Below are 19628 nucleotides of genomic sequence, written 5' to 3'. Positions count from 1 at the left end.
TATTGTTGTCCCCCTTTATTGAACATGGTTAAAGATACTGAGTGAAGGAAGCATTTTTAAAGGAAATACAAATTATTCTTGGGAAAATCTGCTTCAAAAAGAAGGAAGGGTGCAAAAGTTGAAACAGAAAAATTTCCCAGTGTAATTGTTTTTGCTACCTACAGGTGAATATAGTTGATAATTCCTTAATCTGTGCTGTGTTTAAGGCCACCTGAAAACTCTTGAATTATCATTTCCTGTGGGAAGGCATATTCGTTAAAATTTTTTAAAAATTCTAAATATTTCACTTAATATTGCTTAAAATATGTGCAGAAATCTGATTAATCTAACTAGTTGACTTTGAGACCTGATTGTCTCAAGTCATTTAAGAGCCCAAATCATCGCTCTTGTTCATTTGGGGGAATTTTTCTTTTTCTGCTCTTAAGCCTTAAACTTGATCTTGGTCCTGTTTTGGGGAGGATTTGGTGGGTGCCCGTTTCCTTTGTTTACCCATTATATTTGGCCAATTTTTTGTATATCATATACAGTACTGGGTAAGTTGTTAATTGATTTAACGCCTTTGTGGGCATTTCCTAAGTTTGGTACTCTGCCTCCCGAGGGCCCGAGAGGCGCGGAACTAGGTTTGAGGACCTGGAGGGAAGATGGCCCTCCCCGGAGGGGGTGTGGCCAGCTGCGGGCGTCACGGGGCCGCCCCGCCCCTCCGGTCGGGACTCGGGCGCTGCTGGCGCCATCTTTCCCGGCTGCGGGAGGGGGTCACAGGTCAGTGTCGGGTCCTCGGCGCGAGTGAGGAGGACGAAGTAGGTGATCAGACCGGCAGAGGCCTTCCAGTTCCGACCGGTAAGAGCAGCAGGAGAAGGCTGGCCCCTGAAACGGAAGGGTGGAGGGCCTGAAGGCGGGCCGGAGATGCAGCTGGGGGAGGGGGCGGAACCTCCGGGTACCGCTGGCGTGAGAGGACCCTTGCGGCCTAAGGGGAGGTGTTCCTTTGGTCCTCAAACCTCAACTTTCTTACTGGGCTTCTTCCTGCTGTATCCCAGTTTGAAAAATTCAAGATTTCTTCGTCTCTAGTCTTTCTGGAAAATGTAATAATTCGGAAAACCTGTGATAAGTCATAGGACTGAGCTGTCCGGGAGGGAAGGTGATGGTGAAGGATTTCTTTTACGGCCGCCAGAAAGGGAGCGTATGGGAAGGCAGGGCACTGACTAGGACTCCTGTCACAAGTGCCTCCATCCTGGATTAAATATTTTCTTCTTTTATTCTAGGTGCCTTTTCCTCGGGGCAGCCCGGGATTCTCCAAGAGGACAATGGATTCTGGGACTCGCCCAGTTGGTAGCTGTAGCAGCCCTGCCGGGCTGTCTCGGGAATATAAACTAGTGATGCTGGGTGCTGGTGGTGTAGGGAAAAGTGGTAGGTGACGTTTTTCTTACATCTTACAAGAAGTAAGAATGAAAAATGCTTAGAACAAATGCCTTCCACCCAAATCAACTGGGAGACTGACTAGCATATAGTGTTGATACTTAACAGTTCTTTCCATGGGTCATGTTTCTGTGGATTTTACCTTTCATTTCTTGTTTTAAAGCCATGACCATGCAGTTCATTAGCCACCGATTTCCAGAAGATCATGATCCTACCATTGGTAAGTCAGAGTATCACTTGTTTTACAAACAAACCCCATAAAAGTTTCTTTGTGTCAGTTTTTGAAACAGTTTTAAACCATTTATATTTTGATCCTTTTTTGGTGCCTGAACAGACTTATTTAATAAGCGTATCATAGTGATTGCTAAGCAAATGAATATTTTCTTTTTTCCTAGCTTGTCTTTATGTACATCAGCCATCTTAGTCTGTCTTTTATTGAACATTAATGGGACACTTTGTTATATTTTTATGGTTGGTATACCATATTGCCAGGTTAAAAGAAAAATTTAAGGGCCACTTAACAGAAGCCTTTTGCTGTCATTTTTCTAAGGGTCTGATTTAAGACTGACTCTAACTATGAGTCAGCTGGTTTGAACTTCCACAAAAGGAAGCAGAAAAACAAGTAGAGCCAGCCTGCTGAACTCTTTACAACCCAGACATCCAGAGCCTGGACTGACTTGTTCCACGAGAAGCCTTTCGTTTACTTCCTTATACCTCAAGTTCATTACATAGCAAGGTCTCTCTTCATGTCTTTCACAGTCCTTAATGGTCAGTTATTAGTAAAACAGAGTAAAAAGTAATTTTTTAAAAATTGCTATTCTCTGTAAACACTAAGCATGTTACTGTTATTCCTGAACCATAAGGAGACAGGTTTGATTTTTAGGAGTTATATCCTAGGATTATAGAAAACTTGTGATGGGAATGGGGAGGCACAGAAGGCCGGCTGTATTAGTTATGTTTTGAGGAGGTGACACTGTTTTGGTCTTGGGTCTCGGGAGAATTTCCATTGGGTCAAGCCAATGAGTGTTCTGTGCTAACCCATCTTTGGATATGGTCATTTTATATAGTAGATGCTTTTGTGGCTTGGGGAAAATAGAAACAGTTCTTATTTTTTCATGTACTATATTAAATTTAGAACATTGTTCATGAATTCACACTGTGGTGGGAATTCTAGGAACAAAATTAATTTAGGGCTTAGGATAAGTTACTTAGAACTTAGAAATGGCTTTACCTGGGACGTTCCTGACAGTGCAGTCCAGTGGTTAAGACTGTGTTTCCATTCGAGGGGGCACAAGTTCCAACTCTGGTCAGGGAACTAAGATCCTGCAAGCAGCATGGTGGACCTCCCCCTCCCCCCAGCCCCCACCCCCCGCAAAAAAAAAAACCAACAACTAAAAACTTATCCCCTGACAAAGTTCCCCTCCCCCCCTACTCAGCTGCTCTTCTGACAACATTATCTGATTCAATAACATGCTTTTACCTATTGAGTTATGTGCCAAGCACTGTGTTAGGCCCTGGGGTTACAGTCGTGAGCAAAAAGATATGGGTGTCTGCTCTCATTCGTGCTTCCCTGGTGCCTCAGAGGGTAAAGCCTCTGCCCACAATGTGGGAGACCTGCGTTCAATCCCTGCGTCCGGAAGATCCCTGGAGAAGGAAATGGCAACCCTCTCCAGTACTCTTGCCTGGAAAATCCCATGGATGGAGAAGCCTCTCATTTAGTTTCTAATTTAGTGCAAGTTTGTTGCAAATTTTGACTGCTAAATCTAAGAAGAAAATATATATATTGTAACATGCACATATAAGTATACATTTGCACATATGTATATGTAATTAAAATACCATGAAACTCTGTTTACCTCACTACGTATGTTACACTTTTTTGTAACATACATAGTATGTTTTTGTATTTCCTCTTTTCATTTTAGATTTCTCCTTGTTTATTTTAACGCTGGTCCTAACCCATTAAATTCATCCACAGCTCACAAATACTGATGGATACATGACCTGTAGTTTGAAAATCATTGGTTTAGTAGGCCCTTCATCTTTGAGGAAGAGTCAGAAGCAGGGATTCAAGAAAAACTGTTTGAAGGAAGTACATCAGGGTGTAAGGAGCAAATGTTTGAATATTGGAAATAGTGAGGCTTTTCTTTTTTACTTTTCTGTATTTTCCAAGATTACCATAATAATGCACAAAAAGAAATGGCTCTCATAAAGGAGAAATTTTGACTATATCAATTCTCTAGGAGACTCTGATTTTTCTTTTTCCTGTATTAAAAATGAGGAGGAACTATAAAGAAAACTTGTGAGTCAAGTCAAGCTGCCCTTGGTTTTGATTCTGGTTAAATCATTAATGAACTTTGTAACATTTAGTTTTTTTTTTTTAATCTGTAAAGTGGAGTTAATACCACCTCACTGAATTATTTTCACTATTGAATGAGTTTATATATAAATCACTTAATATAATGCTTAGTGTTTAATATATTTAATAAATGGTAAAATTACTTTTATGGCCTGACATTTTTCAAAAAGAAAATCTCTGAGCTCTTTTTTAGGTTAGAATTGTAGGTGAAGTCTTAGAAGTTTAAGCTATGAATAAACTTATGTCATGGCTTATGTGGAAGAAAAAAATTAGTTGAAGACCCAATTTACATATCTGAATGGATTTAGGGGCTTCCTTTGAACATCTGGGCATTTAAAGAAACTTGTGTGTAATCTCCTTCTCCATAAGATGAATTTCAAAATAAGGTTGCACATTCCTGCGTTTATGAGTTGATGGTACTGCCTCTCTTCCTTCCTGTAGAAGATGCTTATAAAATCCGGATCCGTATTGATGATGAGCCTGCCAATCTGGACATTTTGGATACGGCTGGACAGGTATTAAATCTCAAAATGCTATGAGTAAAGGCCTTTTCATGCTAGTAGAGGAGAGGGAAAGACTTATGCAGAGAAGATCACTGGTTCATTTCTTTTAATTTTTCATGCACTCTGACTCAGGACAGCAGGTAACAAACATCTCTCTTTGATCTGAACTAAATAGCTAAAGTATGTATAGTTTTGGGTTGTTACTAGTACACTAATGACCCTTGTTTTCCCTCCAGGCAGAGTTTACAGCCATGCGGGATCAGTATATGAGGGCAGGAGAAGGGTTTATCATCTGTTACTCCATTACCGATCGTCGAAGTTTCCATGAAGTTCGGGAGTTTAAACAGCTTATTTATCGAGTTCGACGTACTGATGATACTCCTGTGGTTCTTGTGGGAAACAAGTCTGACCTAAAGCAGCTAAGACAGGTGAGGATAGACTAGAAAATGCTATATGTAATCTTGTGAGATTAGTCATTTGTGTTTTCTTGGTTTATAAATTTCTGTGCCTTAAAATGAAAATTTAAAATTAGCTTCTCCCTAGCCTGGAAAACGTCCCTATATCTTGCTAGTATTTTGGGTAAAATCTGGATTGTAGGAATCAATTTACAGGACAAAATCCACAGGTGACAAATCAGATGACAAGTAGGATACACTTTAAGTGAGGCATCATGGACTTCCCCGATGGCTCAGCCAGTAAAGAACCCACCTGCAATGCAGGAGACACAGGAGACGTGAGTTCGATCCCTGGGTTGGGGAGATCTCCTGGAGGAGGACATGGCTACCCACTCGAGTGTTCTTGCCTGGACAATTGCATGGACAGAGGAGCCTAGCAGGCTATAGCCCAAAGGGTCGAAAAGAGTCAGACACAGTGAGCACAAGCACAGATGGAGGTATCATGGGATTTTCATTTCCTAAAACCTCAGAAATAAGTCTGTTTATGTTGCAAAAAGAGAAACTTAGACTTCAAGGTATACTTCCTGATGGTGAGGATTATGAGCCCAGTAGAGGGAGAATAAGAGAAATTGTAGAGGATTTTAGAATGAGTGATACCCTTCAAATTAGCAGCAGTGTTTAAAATTTTGCTTTTTGGTATAGAGATGAAGGTGTAGTGAAAGGGGCATATTTATCACCATTAGTGAAGGCAATGAATGAATGGTACAGAATTTTTAGAACTAATTGGATAGTAGTTAAGTTCATGATGTTTCTTGGTTGCTTCCTCTTCAGAATAATCTATTTGGGGATTTATATATAAAATATTTGTTGCTAGGCTATTTATGGCAGCAAAAAATTAGAAAAAGGCTAACTGTCCAAAAGTAGGAGAAATTTTGTTATATTCATAATTTGATATGTCAATTTCAGGTTCTTACAGTTTTCAGTATTGTAACTTAATTATAACATCTCTCTGCCTTGTGATTTACTTTCTTGAAATGTATGAGGAAATTAAGATTGTATATTTGACATCTATAAATATTCGCTGTTCCAAAAAGTTACCTTTAAATAGACTAGAAATAGAATCACATAATTTGAAGATGGAAGGAGTCTTAGAAGTGAAATAATCCCGCCTCTCAACAATACAAATATCACTCTGCATGGACATCACCAGAGTTGGAGAGGTCTCTCCCTGCTACCCTCATTTTGGGGTGGCAGTTGTAATTATTTTCTACTGTTGTTGTTCAGTTGCTGAGTTTTGTCTGACACTGCGACCCTGTGAACGACAGCACACCAGGCTTCCCAGTCCTTCAGTATCTCCCAGTTTGCTCAAAGTCATCAAACCACCGAGTTTCAGTGATGTCATCCAACCATCTCATCCTCTGTCTTCAATCCTGCCCTCAGTCTTTCCCAGCATCAGGGTCTTTTCCTGTGAATATACAGGGTTGATTTCCTTTAGGTTTGACTGGTTTGATTTCCTTGCTATCTAAGGGACTCTCAAGAGTTATCTCCAGCACCACAGTTGGAAAGTATCAATTCTCCAGCTCCCAGCCTTCTTTATGGTCCAACTCTCACATCCATACATGACTGCTAGAAAAACCATAGCTTTGACTATATAGACTTTTATTGGCAAAGAGATGTCTTTGCTTTTTAATATGCTGTCTAGCCTTGTCATAACTTTCCTTCCGAGGAGCAGGCATCTTTCAGTTTCATGACTAAAGTCACTGCTGTGAATTTGGAACCCAAGAAATAAAATCTGTCATTGTTTCCACTTTTTCCCCATCTGTTTGCCATGAAGTGATGGAACCAAATGCCATGATCTTAGTTTTTTGAATGTTGAGTTTTAAGCCAGCTTTTTCTCTCTCCTCTTTGACTTTCATCAAGAGGCTCTTTAGTTCCTCTTCACTTTCTGCCATTAGAGTGGTATCATTTGCATATCTGAGGTTGTTGATATTTTTTCCCGGCAATTTTGATTCCAGCTTGTGCTTCATCCAGTTTGGCATTTTGCTGATGTACTCCACATATAAGTTAAATAAATAGGGTGACAGTATACAGCCTTGTCATACTTCTTTCCCAATTTTGAACCAGTCCATTGTTCCAGGTAAGGTCCTAACTGTTGCTTCTTGATCTGCATACAGGTTTCTCAGGAGATAGGTAAGGTGGTTTGGTATTCCTGTCTCTTTAAGAATTTTCAAAAAAGAATTTTCCACAGTTTGTTGTGATCCACAGAGAGTCAAAAAGGCTTTAGTGTGGTCAATGAAGCAGAAGTAGATGTTTTTCTGGGACTCACTTGCTTTTTTTATGATTCAACAGATGTTGGCAATTTGATCTCTGGTTCCTCTACCTTTTCTCAATCCAGCTTATACATCTGGAAGTTCTTGGTTCATGTACTGCTGAAGCCTAGCTTGAAGGATTTTAAGCATGACCTTGTTAGCATGTGAAATGTGCACAGCTGTACGGTAGTTTGAACATTCTTTGTCACTTCCTTTCTTTGGGATTGGAATGAAAACTGACCTTTTCCAGCCCAGTGGCCACTGCTGAGTTTTCCAGATTTGTTGACATAGTGCAGCACTTTAACAATATTGTCTTTTAGGATTTTAAATAGCTCAGCTAAAATTCCACTATACGATTACCACTATAAGTGTTCTCTTGTTTACATTTTTAAAGGTCACCAAGGAAGAAGGATTGGCTTTGGCCCGAGAATTCAGCTGCCCCTTTTTTGAGACATCTGCTGCGTACCGCTACTACATCGATGATGTATTCCATGCCCTTGTCCGGGAGATTCGTAGGAAAGAAAAGGAGGCAGTGCTGGCCATGGAGAAAAAATCTAAGCCCAAAAATAGTGTATGGAAGAGGCTAAAATCACCATTCCGGAAGAAGAAAGATTCAGTAACTTGAAGGAAAGATGTGAAACGTTTATCTGTGAACTGCAGTGCTTAATCAGAGCAGTCCAGTAACCTGCATTAGTGAGCATGGTGCTTGTTCTTTCTCCTGTTATGACCGTTATTTTAAAAGTAACTGATGAAGGGGACATGCCCACTAGGAGATTTCAATGATGTGGTATTTAAAGTATTGTGTCTTAGCTAATTCTGATTTTATTAACCCAGTGGAGCACTGTCTACTGTTTAATTTGCCACATTAGAATTTGATCTGCCAATGTTTTGGATTCTGTTGCTGACATAATTAATGTAACTTTTTTATGCCTAGGGGAATATGTATACCATATGTGTTTGGCTAAGCTCACAAGAGGAATTTTTTGCCATACACTATTCTGCACTCTGTCGCAGTCGCAACTGCATTTTCCTAGGAAGGACTTCAGGGAAGGACTTCTGTCTTTTCTATTCATGCTGTGCTTCCTGGAGACAGAACAAAAATCATATTGGGAAATCAGTTCTACAGAGATCAGTGCTAAAGTTCAGCCGATAGCTATGGAACTGACTCCTGTTGCAGATAGTGATGAGAATGGGGAAATCAGGCTGTATGTTTTTGCAGGAACTTGGCTAGAAAAAGGTAGGATCAGAACAGTGCTCCCCAGAGGAGCCTGTCTTTTCTAAGAAGTACACACATTTGACCCAAATTCACTGGGATGAATGAGAACAAACAAATAAGTAAAATGTAATGAAGCTTTCTTTCTCCTACAAGGTTATTTTACTCTTCCTTTCAGGGTTTTATCTTTCTTTACCTTCAAAGGTAAACACGTTGGAAACCATTACTAGATTACTAAACTCTTGTTTAAATATTTGGTTGGGATAGCCATTGCCTTGTATAGGTTTATTTTTTTCCCCAGAGATGCACTCACCAATACACTTATATTAATTGCTTCCTAGTGCTTGCCCCTCACTTCTTCATGCTCTCTAGAAGAGCTAAGCCTGGCAGAATGTTTTATAGGCCCTTCGTCAGACTGACTGCATTTTTCCATACAGAAGAGACTAATCAGGAGTTAGTAAAATTGTGTATGTGCCTCCTTGACATAGACAATCACTAGACTCAGTGTTCTAAGAAAGCCTGTGGCATTTCTGTTTAATGAGCCAGCCTTGAAGCTTTAAAATTCCCATGTGTTGAGTTTCTCATTGAAGATTTCTTTACAAGGACCTTGCTAAGTTCACCTCAGGGTTTTGTCTGAGCCTTGACAAAGCTTAGCCTAAGAGAATACCACTTTGATCACTGCATAGTGGAAAAACTATTCTGTCTTCTTGGGAAGAATCAGCTTTAAATATTGGTGGTGAACTCGTTCTTTTAGATCCAGGATTATTGTGATACCTGAACTTGTTATGCATGGAGATTAAGTACAAAAGTGCTAGGAATAATGTAGCATATGTTGAACATTAAATGTCACTGAAGCAATGTTTGTGACCACTTTAAAAACATGACTTTGTGTAGCACCTTTTAAAAAGCACACAGCTTAACATACTGTTTTCCATTTTTATTACCAACAGAAGGATGGGATTTTTCCTTCCAATCAGTGGGATATGTTCTAGGTTTAAGGAAAAGTGATGATTGTAACTTTTTTAGCTGAGTAGTGGTCCCTTTTGAAACTCCTGAAGGTGTTTTTGCTACCAAATAAATCATGTTTTATGGTACTCAAGCCATCCAAAAGTGAAAGATACAGAATTTGAATTTATGCAGGACAAATATCTTAAGGAATCATAGCACTTTGGAGAACCATGACAGAAGATAAGTACAGTGCAATTCTATAAATAGTGTTTCACATTTAAACTAGCTTAGAGCCTATTAGGTTTAATGCCTTAGCTTCTCATTACTAATGACCTAGGAAATTGTTATTAGCATCAAGCAAGAAGTTCAGGATAGTCAAGGCAGCAGAGAATATTGCCAGAAAAAAAAATCTTTAAGACAGGAGGGAATTTCTATTATATATAAGAAAAATAACAAATGAGTTTTTTTTAAGACTATCAGTGTCATATATTTGATCATTGAATTAATTAGCCCATCAATTAGTATTGAGAATTCTGTTCATGGTGCTAAGTAGTTAGAGGGGTGTAATGTGTAGGTCATAGTTCTAAGTGATTGTATAGTGTAAATAATTTATAAGCTCTAAATAGTCAGCTTTATCTAATTTGAGGGCATTAAAATCAGTTACTGCCTGGAACTTTGAAGAGAGAAAACTTCAGGGACAGATAAGTTGAAAAGCACTGGAACTGTTTATGTCCATACCAGGTTGGTGAATTACAAAATTTGGAAACTGGTGTCTAAAATTAACTGTTTAGAATTCAAAAGGGGACATAATGTTTTACCTTTGTGATCTATTAGCAAGAATTAGTCTACTGTAATGTTTGGGGAGCAAAGGGAAGAAAAATTTTTTACTTATGCACTTGTTTTTGAAGACAGTTTGTATGACACAATACAAAACTTTTAAACAACTTATTGGGCCTTTCCTTTATTTACCTGTGTGTGGGTAGAAATGTTTGGAATCACTATACAGAGATCATTTTAAGAGAAAAATACTGTGAGATTTTATATTCTGGAAAATACTGATTGAAAAAAGTGTTGAGTGCCTACCATGTACAGAACAGCTGTGTCAAGTGCTCAGGAGTATGCCATGGAACGCCCCCTCATCTAAAGAGATTACCTCGGTGCTCAAAAGGTTGAGGGGCGAGGAGGGAGGTGGAGGTGCTGTGTCCAGCGGCCTAAGAGGCTCCCCCTTGTTTCAGTGAGCTGAGGTCTCAGTTCCAGGCACCTCCTGGCTGATTCCTGACCTCAAACACTGTCCCCGTCCTGGAGCCAGTAGACCCATGACACTTGGTCTTTGACCACACCATTGGAGGACATGGGTTGCAGAGTGAACTGCTGCCTCCAGGTGCCTGAGGGACCCTCTGAGACCCCAGCATCTCTGGGAAGAGGCAGAGGGATGAGGCAAAATTCTGTTTAAAAAAGAGCTTACCCCTTCAGTGAGAAGACAGAAAAAAAACATGTTTAAAGTAGTACTGCATTTGCCACTTGAAGGGTTTATTCAAGTTGTTTCAAGTATATAAACTAAATGTGAGAGAATGAGGAATAATCTTTTATGTGAAGGTCATTGCTTTTATCTCCACTACTCTAAGTAGGCATCAGTGTTGGTAGGTAGAGAGGACTTAATTTAGACATTGAAAAAGTGAAAGTGTTAGTTGCTCAATTGTGTCCAACTTTGTGACCTCATGGACTGTAGCTCACCAGGCTCCTCTGTCCTTGGATTTTCCAGGGAAGAATACTGGAGTGGGTAGCCATCCCCTTCTCCAGGGGATTTTCCTGACCCAGGAATCAAACCTGGGTCTCCCGCGTTGCAGGCAGATTGTTTACTGTCTGAGCCACCAGGGAAGCCCAGTTGAGACATTAAAGAAGTATATTTTGTGTCCTCATTATTGAACACTTAGTGAGTAGGCCAGTATATCAGTGTCCACTAATAAAATGGGTAATGGAAGAGGAGCATTCCATGTTCTAATGTAACCGCTTAGGATAGGCAGTGGAATTACAGTCAAAAGTATTTATGGATACTTATATGCCTCAGATACGCAGATGACACCACCCTTATGGCAGAAAGTGAAGAGGAACTAAAAAGCCTCTTGATGAACGTGAGAGAGTAGAGTGAACAAGTTGGCTTAAAGCTCAACATTCAGAAAACTAAGATCATGGCATCTTGTCCCATCACTTCATGGGAAATGGATGGGGAAACAGTGGAAACAGCGTTAGACTTTATTTTTTTGGGCTCCAAAATCACTGCAGATAGTGATTGCAGCCATTAAATTAAAAGACACTTGTTCCTTGGAAGGAAAGTTGTGACCAACCTAGATAGCATATTAAAAAGCAGAGACATTACTTTGCCAACAAAGGTCCGTCTAGTCAAGGCTATGGTTTTTCCAGTAGTCATGTATGGATGTGAGAGTTGGACTGTGAAGAAAGCTGAGCACCAAAGAATTGATGTTTTTGAACTGTGGTGTTGGAGAAGACTCTTGAGAGTCCCTTGGACTGCAAGGAGATCCACCCAGTCCATCCTAAAGGAAAGCAGTCCTGGGTGTTCGTTGGAGGGACTGATGTTGAAACTGAAACTCCAGTACTTTGGCCACCTGATGCGAAGAGTTGACTCATTGGAAAAGACCCTGATGCTGGGAGGGATTGGGGGCAGGAAGAGAAGGGGCCGACAGAGGATGAGATGGCTGGTTGGCATCACCGACTCGATGGACATGAGTTTGGGTAAACTCCGGGAGTTGGTGATGGACAGGGAGGCCTGGTGTGCTCTGATTGATGGAGTCACAAAGAGTCGGACAGGACTGAGCAACTGAACTGAACTGATATGAACTAAGCACTGTTTGCTTAAAGGTGTGAGGGATTCTGGTGCAGTCAGAGGACTAAAAAGCCCCCAGTTCTACAAAACAACTAGACATCAATCCTTAATAGATTACATGCTTCAAAGTGGGAGTGTTAACAAGTATTCAAAGAAGGAAGGATTTACAATGGCCTGACAGATCAGTGGAGCTGACTCTTTAAGAGGGGTCTTCCCTGGTGGTCGAGTGGTTAAGAATCTGCCCCCTGATGCAGGGTAACCCGGTTTGATCCCCGCTCGGGGAACTAAGATCCCACATGCCATGGGGCAACTAAGACTGTGCCACAATCTAAGAAGCCCACATTCCACAGCAAAGATGCAAGAATGGGATTTCCCTGGTGGTCCAGTGGTTAGGAATTTGCCTGCCAATATGGGGGCCATGGGTTCCATCCTTGCTCTGGGAAGTTTCAACACGCTGCGGGCAACTAAACCCGTGTGCCACAACTATTGACCTGGTGGGCCCTAGAGCCCGTGCTCCACAATAAGAAGCCACTGCAATGAGTAGCCCCTGCTCACTGCAACTAGAGAAAACCTGTGAGCTTCAAAGAAGACCTAGCATGGCCAAATTTTAAAAAAGTAAATGGGAAGGACTTCCCTGGTGCTCCAGTGGCTAAAATACATGAGACTGCTGTTCAGGGAACTAGATCTCACATGCTGCAACTAAAGATCCTGCATCCCACAACAAATACTGAAGATCCTGCATGCCTCAGCTAAGACCCAGTGCTGCCAAATTAAAAAAGTGAATGGAAGAGGAGACAAATTGAGGAGAGACTGCACTTTTACCAGAATAGAATAATAAGGAGATAACATCAGAGGTGTAATTTCTGAAATTCCTCATTCTTGGTATTTATTACTCATTTAAGAAGAAATTGCTTCTACGAGTTTAGTGTGCCATTGATAAATAAATGGCCGTGTTGCACTTTTTCCAAACTCGAGAAAGATGAGATAAATTTGAAGTCTTATTTTTAAAAGTCCTTGTTAACATTGACATTGGCTTTAAAAGATGGCTTAATACTGAAAACGTTGGGAGTTGCAGTAATTCTGGATTTGTTCAGCCTCAGATTAAAATTTATTTTCAAATATTTATTCTCACATTTCATCAGCTGAGCTGGAACTGAAACTCAGACAGTAACATCATACAGGGAAGTAGTTGGAAATCCTAGATTTATGACCAAAGATATCATTAACCCTATCTTCAAAGTATCTCTAAATGTTCTCATTAAATGAATTAATTTTGTCTTTCTCCCAAGTATTGGCCGTCAGTAATTAGGTATAGCGTGAATTAGAATAATTAGCAACTATATTTGTATTTTACTCAGAAGTTTTGAAGCTTTTTTTTAGTGAAAGTTGGAAGGTGAGTCTTGCTATTCTTCACTGTTTTATTGGTTAACTGTTTCAGTGGTGTGCTCTTCACATGTTTGACTAGCCTACACCCATACCCATGAAGAAAGCTTATTGTTGTTTAATTGCTAAGTCCTGCCTAACTCTTTGTGACACCATGAACTGTAGCCCGCCAGGCTCCTCTGTCCATGGGATTTCTCAGGCAAGAATACTGGAGTGGGTTGTCATTTCCTTCTCCAGGGGATCTTCCCAGCCCAGGGATCAAACCCACATCTGCCGCATCTCCTGCATTGGCAGGTGGATTCTTTACCACTGAGCCACCAGGGAAGCCCATGGAGAAAGCTAGAGCTGCCTTAACACTTGTCTCCAGAAAGCACATTCTCCTTTAATGAGGAGTTGAATTGACCTGCCATCTGTTTGGCACCACTGTTGAAAGTGAAGGACCTAGTAAGGCCTGCAGGAACCAGGATGGATTTTAGCTTTTAGGAAAATGTGATCGGAAAGCATAAGGGAATCAACCCATCTATACAGGCTTGCAGACCTATTTTTCTTCACTGTCTAGATAGTCAGGCCTGAGTGTGGCCATCTTCCTTAGGCTAAAGTAAGTTAGTTAACTAACTAGACTCCTAACACAAAGTTTCTGCTCCCAGCGGTTTACATTTGATAGAGAAGACAAAGCAATCCGTAAGAAACATAAAAACAGAATTCCCTGGCAATCCAGTGACTGTGCTGTCACTGCCGAGGCCTCAGGTTCATTCCCTGATTTGGGAACTAAGATCCCACAAGCCACGCAGCACAGCTTCAAAAAAAGAACAGGACAATACGGTTACTAATTTAAAAAAATTGCAAGATCTAGGATTAAATTGGTAGGTGGAATTAGACCATGAAGATTACTCCAAAGAAGGAAAAGTGTGACTTGGGACAAAAAGTTGAGTTGTGTCTGTAGGACAACTTGGATGCGGGATTCGAAACTGGAAAAGTCAAGACCACAGTGTCATACGTGGAATGGGCATAACAAAGCAAGCTTGGGGTTAAACAGTAAGAAGTGGGCTATAGCAAGAGCCCATAGGACAGGGTGGAAAGCTGTGGGGCCTAGTCTGAAGTGTGCATGATTTTCAAATATCTGTTTATTCAGGGTCAGAAACAATGGAGGGCTTCCCTGGTGGCTCAGTGGTGAAGAACCCATCTGCCAGTGCAGGAGATACGAGTTTAATCTCTGACCTGGAAGATCCCGCATGCCGGAGAGAAGCTCAGCGCACGCGCCAGAACGATTGAGCCTGTGCTCTGGAGCCTGGAACCGCAACTACTGAGCCCACGTGCTGCAACTACTGAGGCCCATGCACCCTAGAGCCTGTGCTCAGCAAAAAGAGATGCCAACACAATGAGAAGCCCGAGCTCCGAAACTAGAGAGTAGCCCCTACTCCTCGCAACTAGAGAAAAGCCTGCGCAGCAATGAAGACTCAGCACAGCCAAAAAGTAAATAAAATTATTTTAAAAAGAAAGAAAAGAAACAACTGAAGAGCTGTTTGATTTATTTTTTCCCATTTTCTCATTTTAGCCTCTGGAGATTTCAACTTCATAGATTTCTGATAGGACCTGATAGGGTTAAACAACCCTCCCAGGTGATTCTGATTGCAGTCACCTAGCCATTCAGCTGTTCCTGGGTTAGGGATCACTGAACTGGATGATGTCCAAGTGTCTTGGGAGATCACTGAAGGACTGTATAAAGCTGTGATAGGCTGTAGTTAACAGGTGTGGAAAATTGTGGCTGTATGTCACAATAGAACAGTGTGGGGATGGGGAGCAGCTGGGAGTAAGCAACAAGAAGGCTGCTTGTTAATGAGTAAGGAAACAAGGGCTTTGGCTGTGGGGACAAGCAAGAAAAATAAGCTCATACCTTGTTATGAAGGGAACCACTGGATAGCACAAAGGACTGTTAGGTTTTGTTTTTTTTTTTAAGGACTGTTAGGTCTTAATGTTCAGCCTATATTGAAATCTCTGACCAACTTTCAAATATGAGTTGACCTGGGAAAAAAATTACTGAAATATTTTAGCTTTGTCTAATAGTCCTTGTTTTAAAAAGAGAAAATACGATGAGCAGCTTTTGGTTCAGTATGTACATTCCACAGCATACGTGATTATATCATTAAGTCACCCAGTTTTTTGAACAAAAGCTGCTGGGGTGGGGACATGTGTCATTTCCTGCCCTTCCCAGAGCTGGTTATTGCTAGGTTTATTACAGTTTGCTCTAAGCCAGGAGAAAGTCTTCAGCTCCCAGAAATATCCCCACCAGATGCTTCTCTAATTTTCCTTGCAGAGGAGTGTGTAGGTGAAGTCATGGAGGCAGAGAAACTTACAGTATATATGAAGGTGAGTCCAAATATGTGCTCAAATACAATGTAATCCAACATAAAAATTTCTGCTGGCCTCTGTGGAAGACACACATGCACATACAATTTAGTCAAATATCTTGCACAGTCCCACCCAAAACACCGAGGCTGCTCTTATTTTCATATCCTTAGACTCCTCAAGAGAGTATGTGGTTCTAGTTGCAGCTAATATACATTTACCACCACAACCATAACCAAAAAAAAACTGTCACAAAAACCACTCTAGACCAAACTTCTCTTGAAACTCTAACTCAGAGTAAATAGGAGGAAGAAGCAAGGGCTTTCTGTGTTTGCTTTAGGTATGCCACCTAGACAATATTTTGTTCACTGCCTGTCTACCTTTATTGGACAAATCTTTACTGCACACAGCTCTTGGAGTCTCAGTTCTGTTCTTTGGGCACCTCCAATTCTAAAATGTGGAATCTCTTCTGAGATTTGATCAAATCAAACAGTGGGAGAGTGTAGGAAAAGAGCAAATTAGCCAAGACGGCAGTGGTCAGGCTCTCTTGACCCACGCCCTCTCGCTCTTGCCCCACGTTTTGTAAATAATGATTATGTAACAGCTGAGATCACTTATAGCACTGAGCATGCACATCATGAGGTACTGGCTTGGCCACGGGCTGCGCTTGTTCTGTAAGCATATATAAGCTTCAGCTGAAACACCCTCGGGGCTACATTATAGCTGCATTATGGTGGTGAGGCTGCCTTTCAGCTGTGTCTGCTGGGTCGACCTTGGGAAGAGAGAATACAGCGTGTCTGCTGCTATGGCTGCTGGGCCAGTCAGGAGAGAATAAACGTGTTCGCTCGCAGGTCTCACAGCTCCTTGCACTTTCTTCCAGCTTCCCTGCTCGAGCTTACTCACCCTGGGTTCAATGACCGGTGTGCACAGTGAGATATAACGAGACCATCGGCGTAGTTGGCAGGGTAAGTGAGACAGAGTGAAAGGAGGTGAAGGACAAGCAGTATTTCAACCCCTTGGTGAACAATAATGTTTAAATATGAACTTGGAAAATGCCTGAAAATAGACTGATTTGGTGTGAGTGAATGTAAATCATGAAAATGTCCAGTTTCTTACAATAACAGATAACCAACCCTCCCAAACACTTAAAAAAAACCACAGCATTTTTATGTTTTGGCTGTGCTGCACAGCCTGTGGGATCTTAGTTCCTCTAGCAGGGATTGAACCCACACTCTTTGCAGTGAAAGCTGGGAATCTTCATCACTGGAATACCAGAGAAATCCTGAAATATTCTTGAGGACATTGGCATCAAGAGCATGAGCCCAGGGGCTTCCCTGGTGGACCAGAGGCTGAGACTCCATGCTGTAAGTTCAGGGGACCTGGGTCTGATCCTTGGTCAGTGCACTAGATCCCACATACTGCAATTAAGACCTGGCACCATCAAATATTTTTTTTGAAAAAAGAGTATGAGCACATTCTAGTTTGCATTAGTTCCCCTAGCCTCTGTTGGCATCTTTCTTTGAAGTCTCTACTAGTACTGATAGTAGAAAAAAGAGATTCTGGGGTCAGAGTATCACAGGGTGAATCCAGGATGCATGGCTTATGAATGGCGTAAGCCACTGTTAAATTTGTTAAATGGGGACAATATTAGAACATATCCAACAAGATTGTTGGAAGGATTGAGTTTTAAATGTGTAAAGTGCTTAAAATGGTGCCCAGCATTGATAAGCATTTGGTCATGTTAGCTTTTTTTTGCTATTACTATTAAAAGAAAATGAGACCCTCCTTATGGCCTTGTCAGAGCTTTCCAGTTAGATTGAGGTCTAACATAACATTTGAGGTGAATTACCAGCTCCCCAGAACTGAACACACAAGCAGCTAATGAATTACCAGGCTCTTATCGATTTATCTGTTAATACATTTATTCCTGGGCCTGCTGAGCCTTAAGACCTCCTCTAGGAGTTTGTTCTTGAACACCAAGCAGAGTTTTGAGCAATTCTTCCATGTGTTCAGAAGGTGTATTTGACCTAATATGGTATTTGGCAATTGAGATACTCTCCAGTTCACTATCTTGTAAAAGTTATACTGAACAAGAATAGATAGTTTTCAGTTTTCCGAAAAATTATGCCCCATGGCTAAAACTTATGTTATTCTTGAATTATTTAAAGAGGACTTCAAGCACCAGGCTGTTTGTCTTTTCAAACCACTAGGTATAGGGAATGAATGAGGTTATAAGGTGAGGCACATGGTAGGTTAGGCACTCTTCTCAAAGAGTTTGTTATAAGATCATAGGATAAAATACCTTAGAATGAAAGGTACTATAGGAAACTGTAGGAATTCCTTGGTGGTCCAGTGGTTAGGATTCTGTTTTTTCATTGCAGAGAGCCTGCGTTCAATCCCTGGGTCAGGGAAATAAGATCCCACAAGCTGCACAGTGTAGCCAAAAACAAACTATGAGATGTTCTTTATTCATTGTCCACCCAGTAGCAATTCCTTCTTCCAAAGAAAATGACTTTTTTTTTTAGTTCTACCAGTTTATTGCTACCAACCCATCTCCCTCCACCCTCGTGCACACATGCTCAGTCATGTAATCCCATGGACTTCAGCCCGCCAGACTCCTCTGTCCATGGATTTTTCCAGGCAAGAATACTGGAGTGGGTTGCCATTTCCTTCTCCAGGGAAAATGACATTTTACTCTAGACTCTACCCATCTTGCATACTCAGTTCCAGGGTAGTACTAAATGGCCTGAAGATAATCCCATCGTCTTTGCTTGTGATTGGTTCAGAAATGACCAGGTGATACATTTTGGACCACCAAGATAAGAGGAAAGAATAGGTAGAGACTTCTGGGAATGATTGACCTTATTTTTCTAGGAGAGGTCCCAAGGCGATCTCCTTTTTTCTCTCTGAAAGTGCTTCTATAAACATAAAAGCCTTGCTAATGATTTTATGCCTTAAGCTAGCGTTGAATGTTCAGAATGGCCCCCAGAAAGAACCTGGGCCCCTCATAGTATTGGTGACCTGTTGTTGAATCAACCCTGAAGCCTAACCTGCCTTTCTTTGGATTTCCAGTTAGGTGAACCGATCCATTTCCTTAATGTTAAAGCCAGTTTGAGTTGGGTTTCCTGTTAATTAAAGCCAAAAACATCTTGAGTGCCAAAATAATCTTACTATCATTGTTATTATATCATCATGTTAGAAAAAAGTAATATACAAAATTACATACTGTGATTGGAATTCTAAGGTTGTTAAAAGAAATTGGAAGGACATATGCCTCTGGGTGAATTTTTTTTGGTTCCTATGAACATATACTTTATTTTCTAATACGATCCTGAATAATGTACACAGGGAAGAAAATACACAAAAAGTAAGATTAGATTACAAAATGATAGTTAAGGTTTTGGAATCTTGACTTTTTCCCCTCTTCTCTATTTCCCAATGTTTTTATAATATGCTTATGATGTTAGTTTTATATTAAAAATGTTTTATAGTTTCACTGAAACTTAAAAAGTTTTCAACTTTTTCTCTTCCCTCTTGCATGCACAGTGTTCTTTTTCTCAATTTGTAATTAAATATTAGTGTGATTTGATTAATGCTTGTTCTCTGCTAAGCTCAAATGCAGTACTCTTGCTTATCAATGTCTTGTATTCCCAGTACCTGTCATATGATAGAAACTCAATTTAAAAAACTGTTTTGGGGGAGTGAGGCTCACAAGGGAGAGGATATATATGTATATAATTATGACTGATTCACATCGACGTGCGGAAGAGACCACCGTAACACTGTAAAGCAATTATCCTCCAATAATAATAAAGTCTTGACTAATGAATAAATGAAAGAATCAGTCAGTCTAAGCATTGCTTTTGATATATTTTCAATTAAAGAGTCAGACTTATTCTCAGCACTAAAAACCATCA

General features: G+C 40.7%; 1 protein-coding gene across 2 annotated transcripts; it reads left to right on the top strand.

Annotated features, from left to right (window-relative positions):
- Positions 1-684: 684 nt before the first annotated feature.
- RIT1 (Ras like without CAAX 1) lies at positions 685-10084 on the top strand. 2 transcript variants are annotated; one of them, XM_020912499.2, is made up of 6 exons: positions 685-837; positions 1260-1404; positions 1577-1633; positions 4214-4287; positions 4512-4703; positions 7374-10084. In XM_020912499.2, exons 2-6 carry the CDS (start codon positions 1302-1304, stop codon positions 7602-7604), a joined length of 657 nt encoding a protein of 218 aa, XP_020768158.1. In that variant the 5' UTR covers positions 685-837; positions 1260-1301; the 3' UTR covers positions 7605-10084. The 2 variants fall into 2 exon arrangements, with proteins under 2 accessions (XP_020768158.1, XP_020768159.1); XM_020912500.2 differs by lacking the exon at positions 685-837 and adding an exon at positions 910-1079.
- The last annotated feature ends 9544 nt before the right edge of the window (positions 10085-19628 follow it).

This window comes from Odocoileus virginianus, chromosome 5 (assembly GCF_023699985.2).
Source record: "Odocoileus virginianus isolate 20LAN1187 ecotype Illinois chromosome 5, Ovbor_1.2, whole genome shotgun sequence".
Taxonomy (NCBI): domain Eukaryota; kingdom Metazoa; phylum Chordata; class Mammalia; order Artiodactyla; family Cervidae; genus Odocoileus; species Odocoileus virginianus.
Note: the sequence above shows the minus strand (reverse complement) of the source record. Positions and strands in the feature narration are given on the sequence as shown.

Excerpts from the sequence above, each read along its gene's own strand:
- RIT1 (XM_020912499.2), top strand. The coding sequence starts at position 1,302 with ATGGATTCTGGGACTCGCCCAGTTGGTAGCTGTAGCAGCCCTGCCGGG. Across the intron at positions 1,634-4,213 it reads AGATCATGATCCTACCATTG|AAGATGCTTATAAAATCCGG; the intron begins GTAAGTCAGAGT and ends TCCTTCCTGTAG. Across the intron at positions 4,704-7,373 it reads ACCTAAAGCAGCTAAGACAG|GTCACCAAGGAAGAAGGATT; the intron begins GTGAGGATAGAC and ends ACATTTTTAAAG.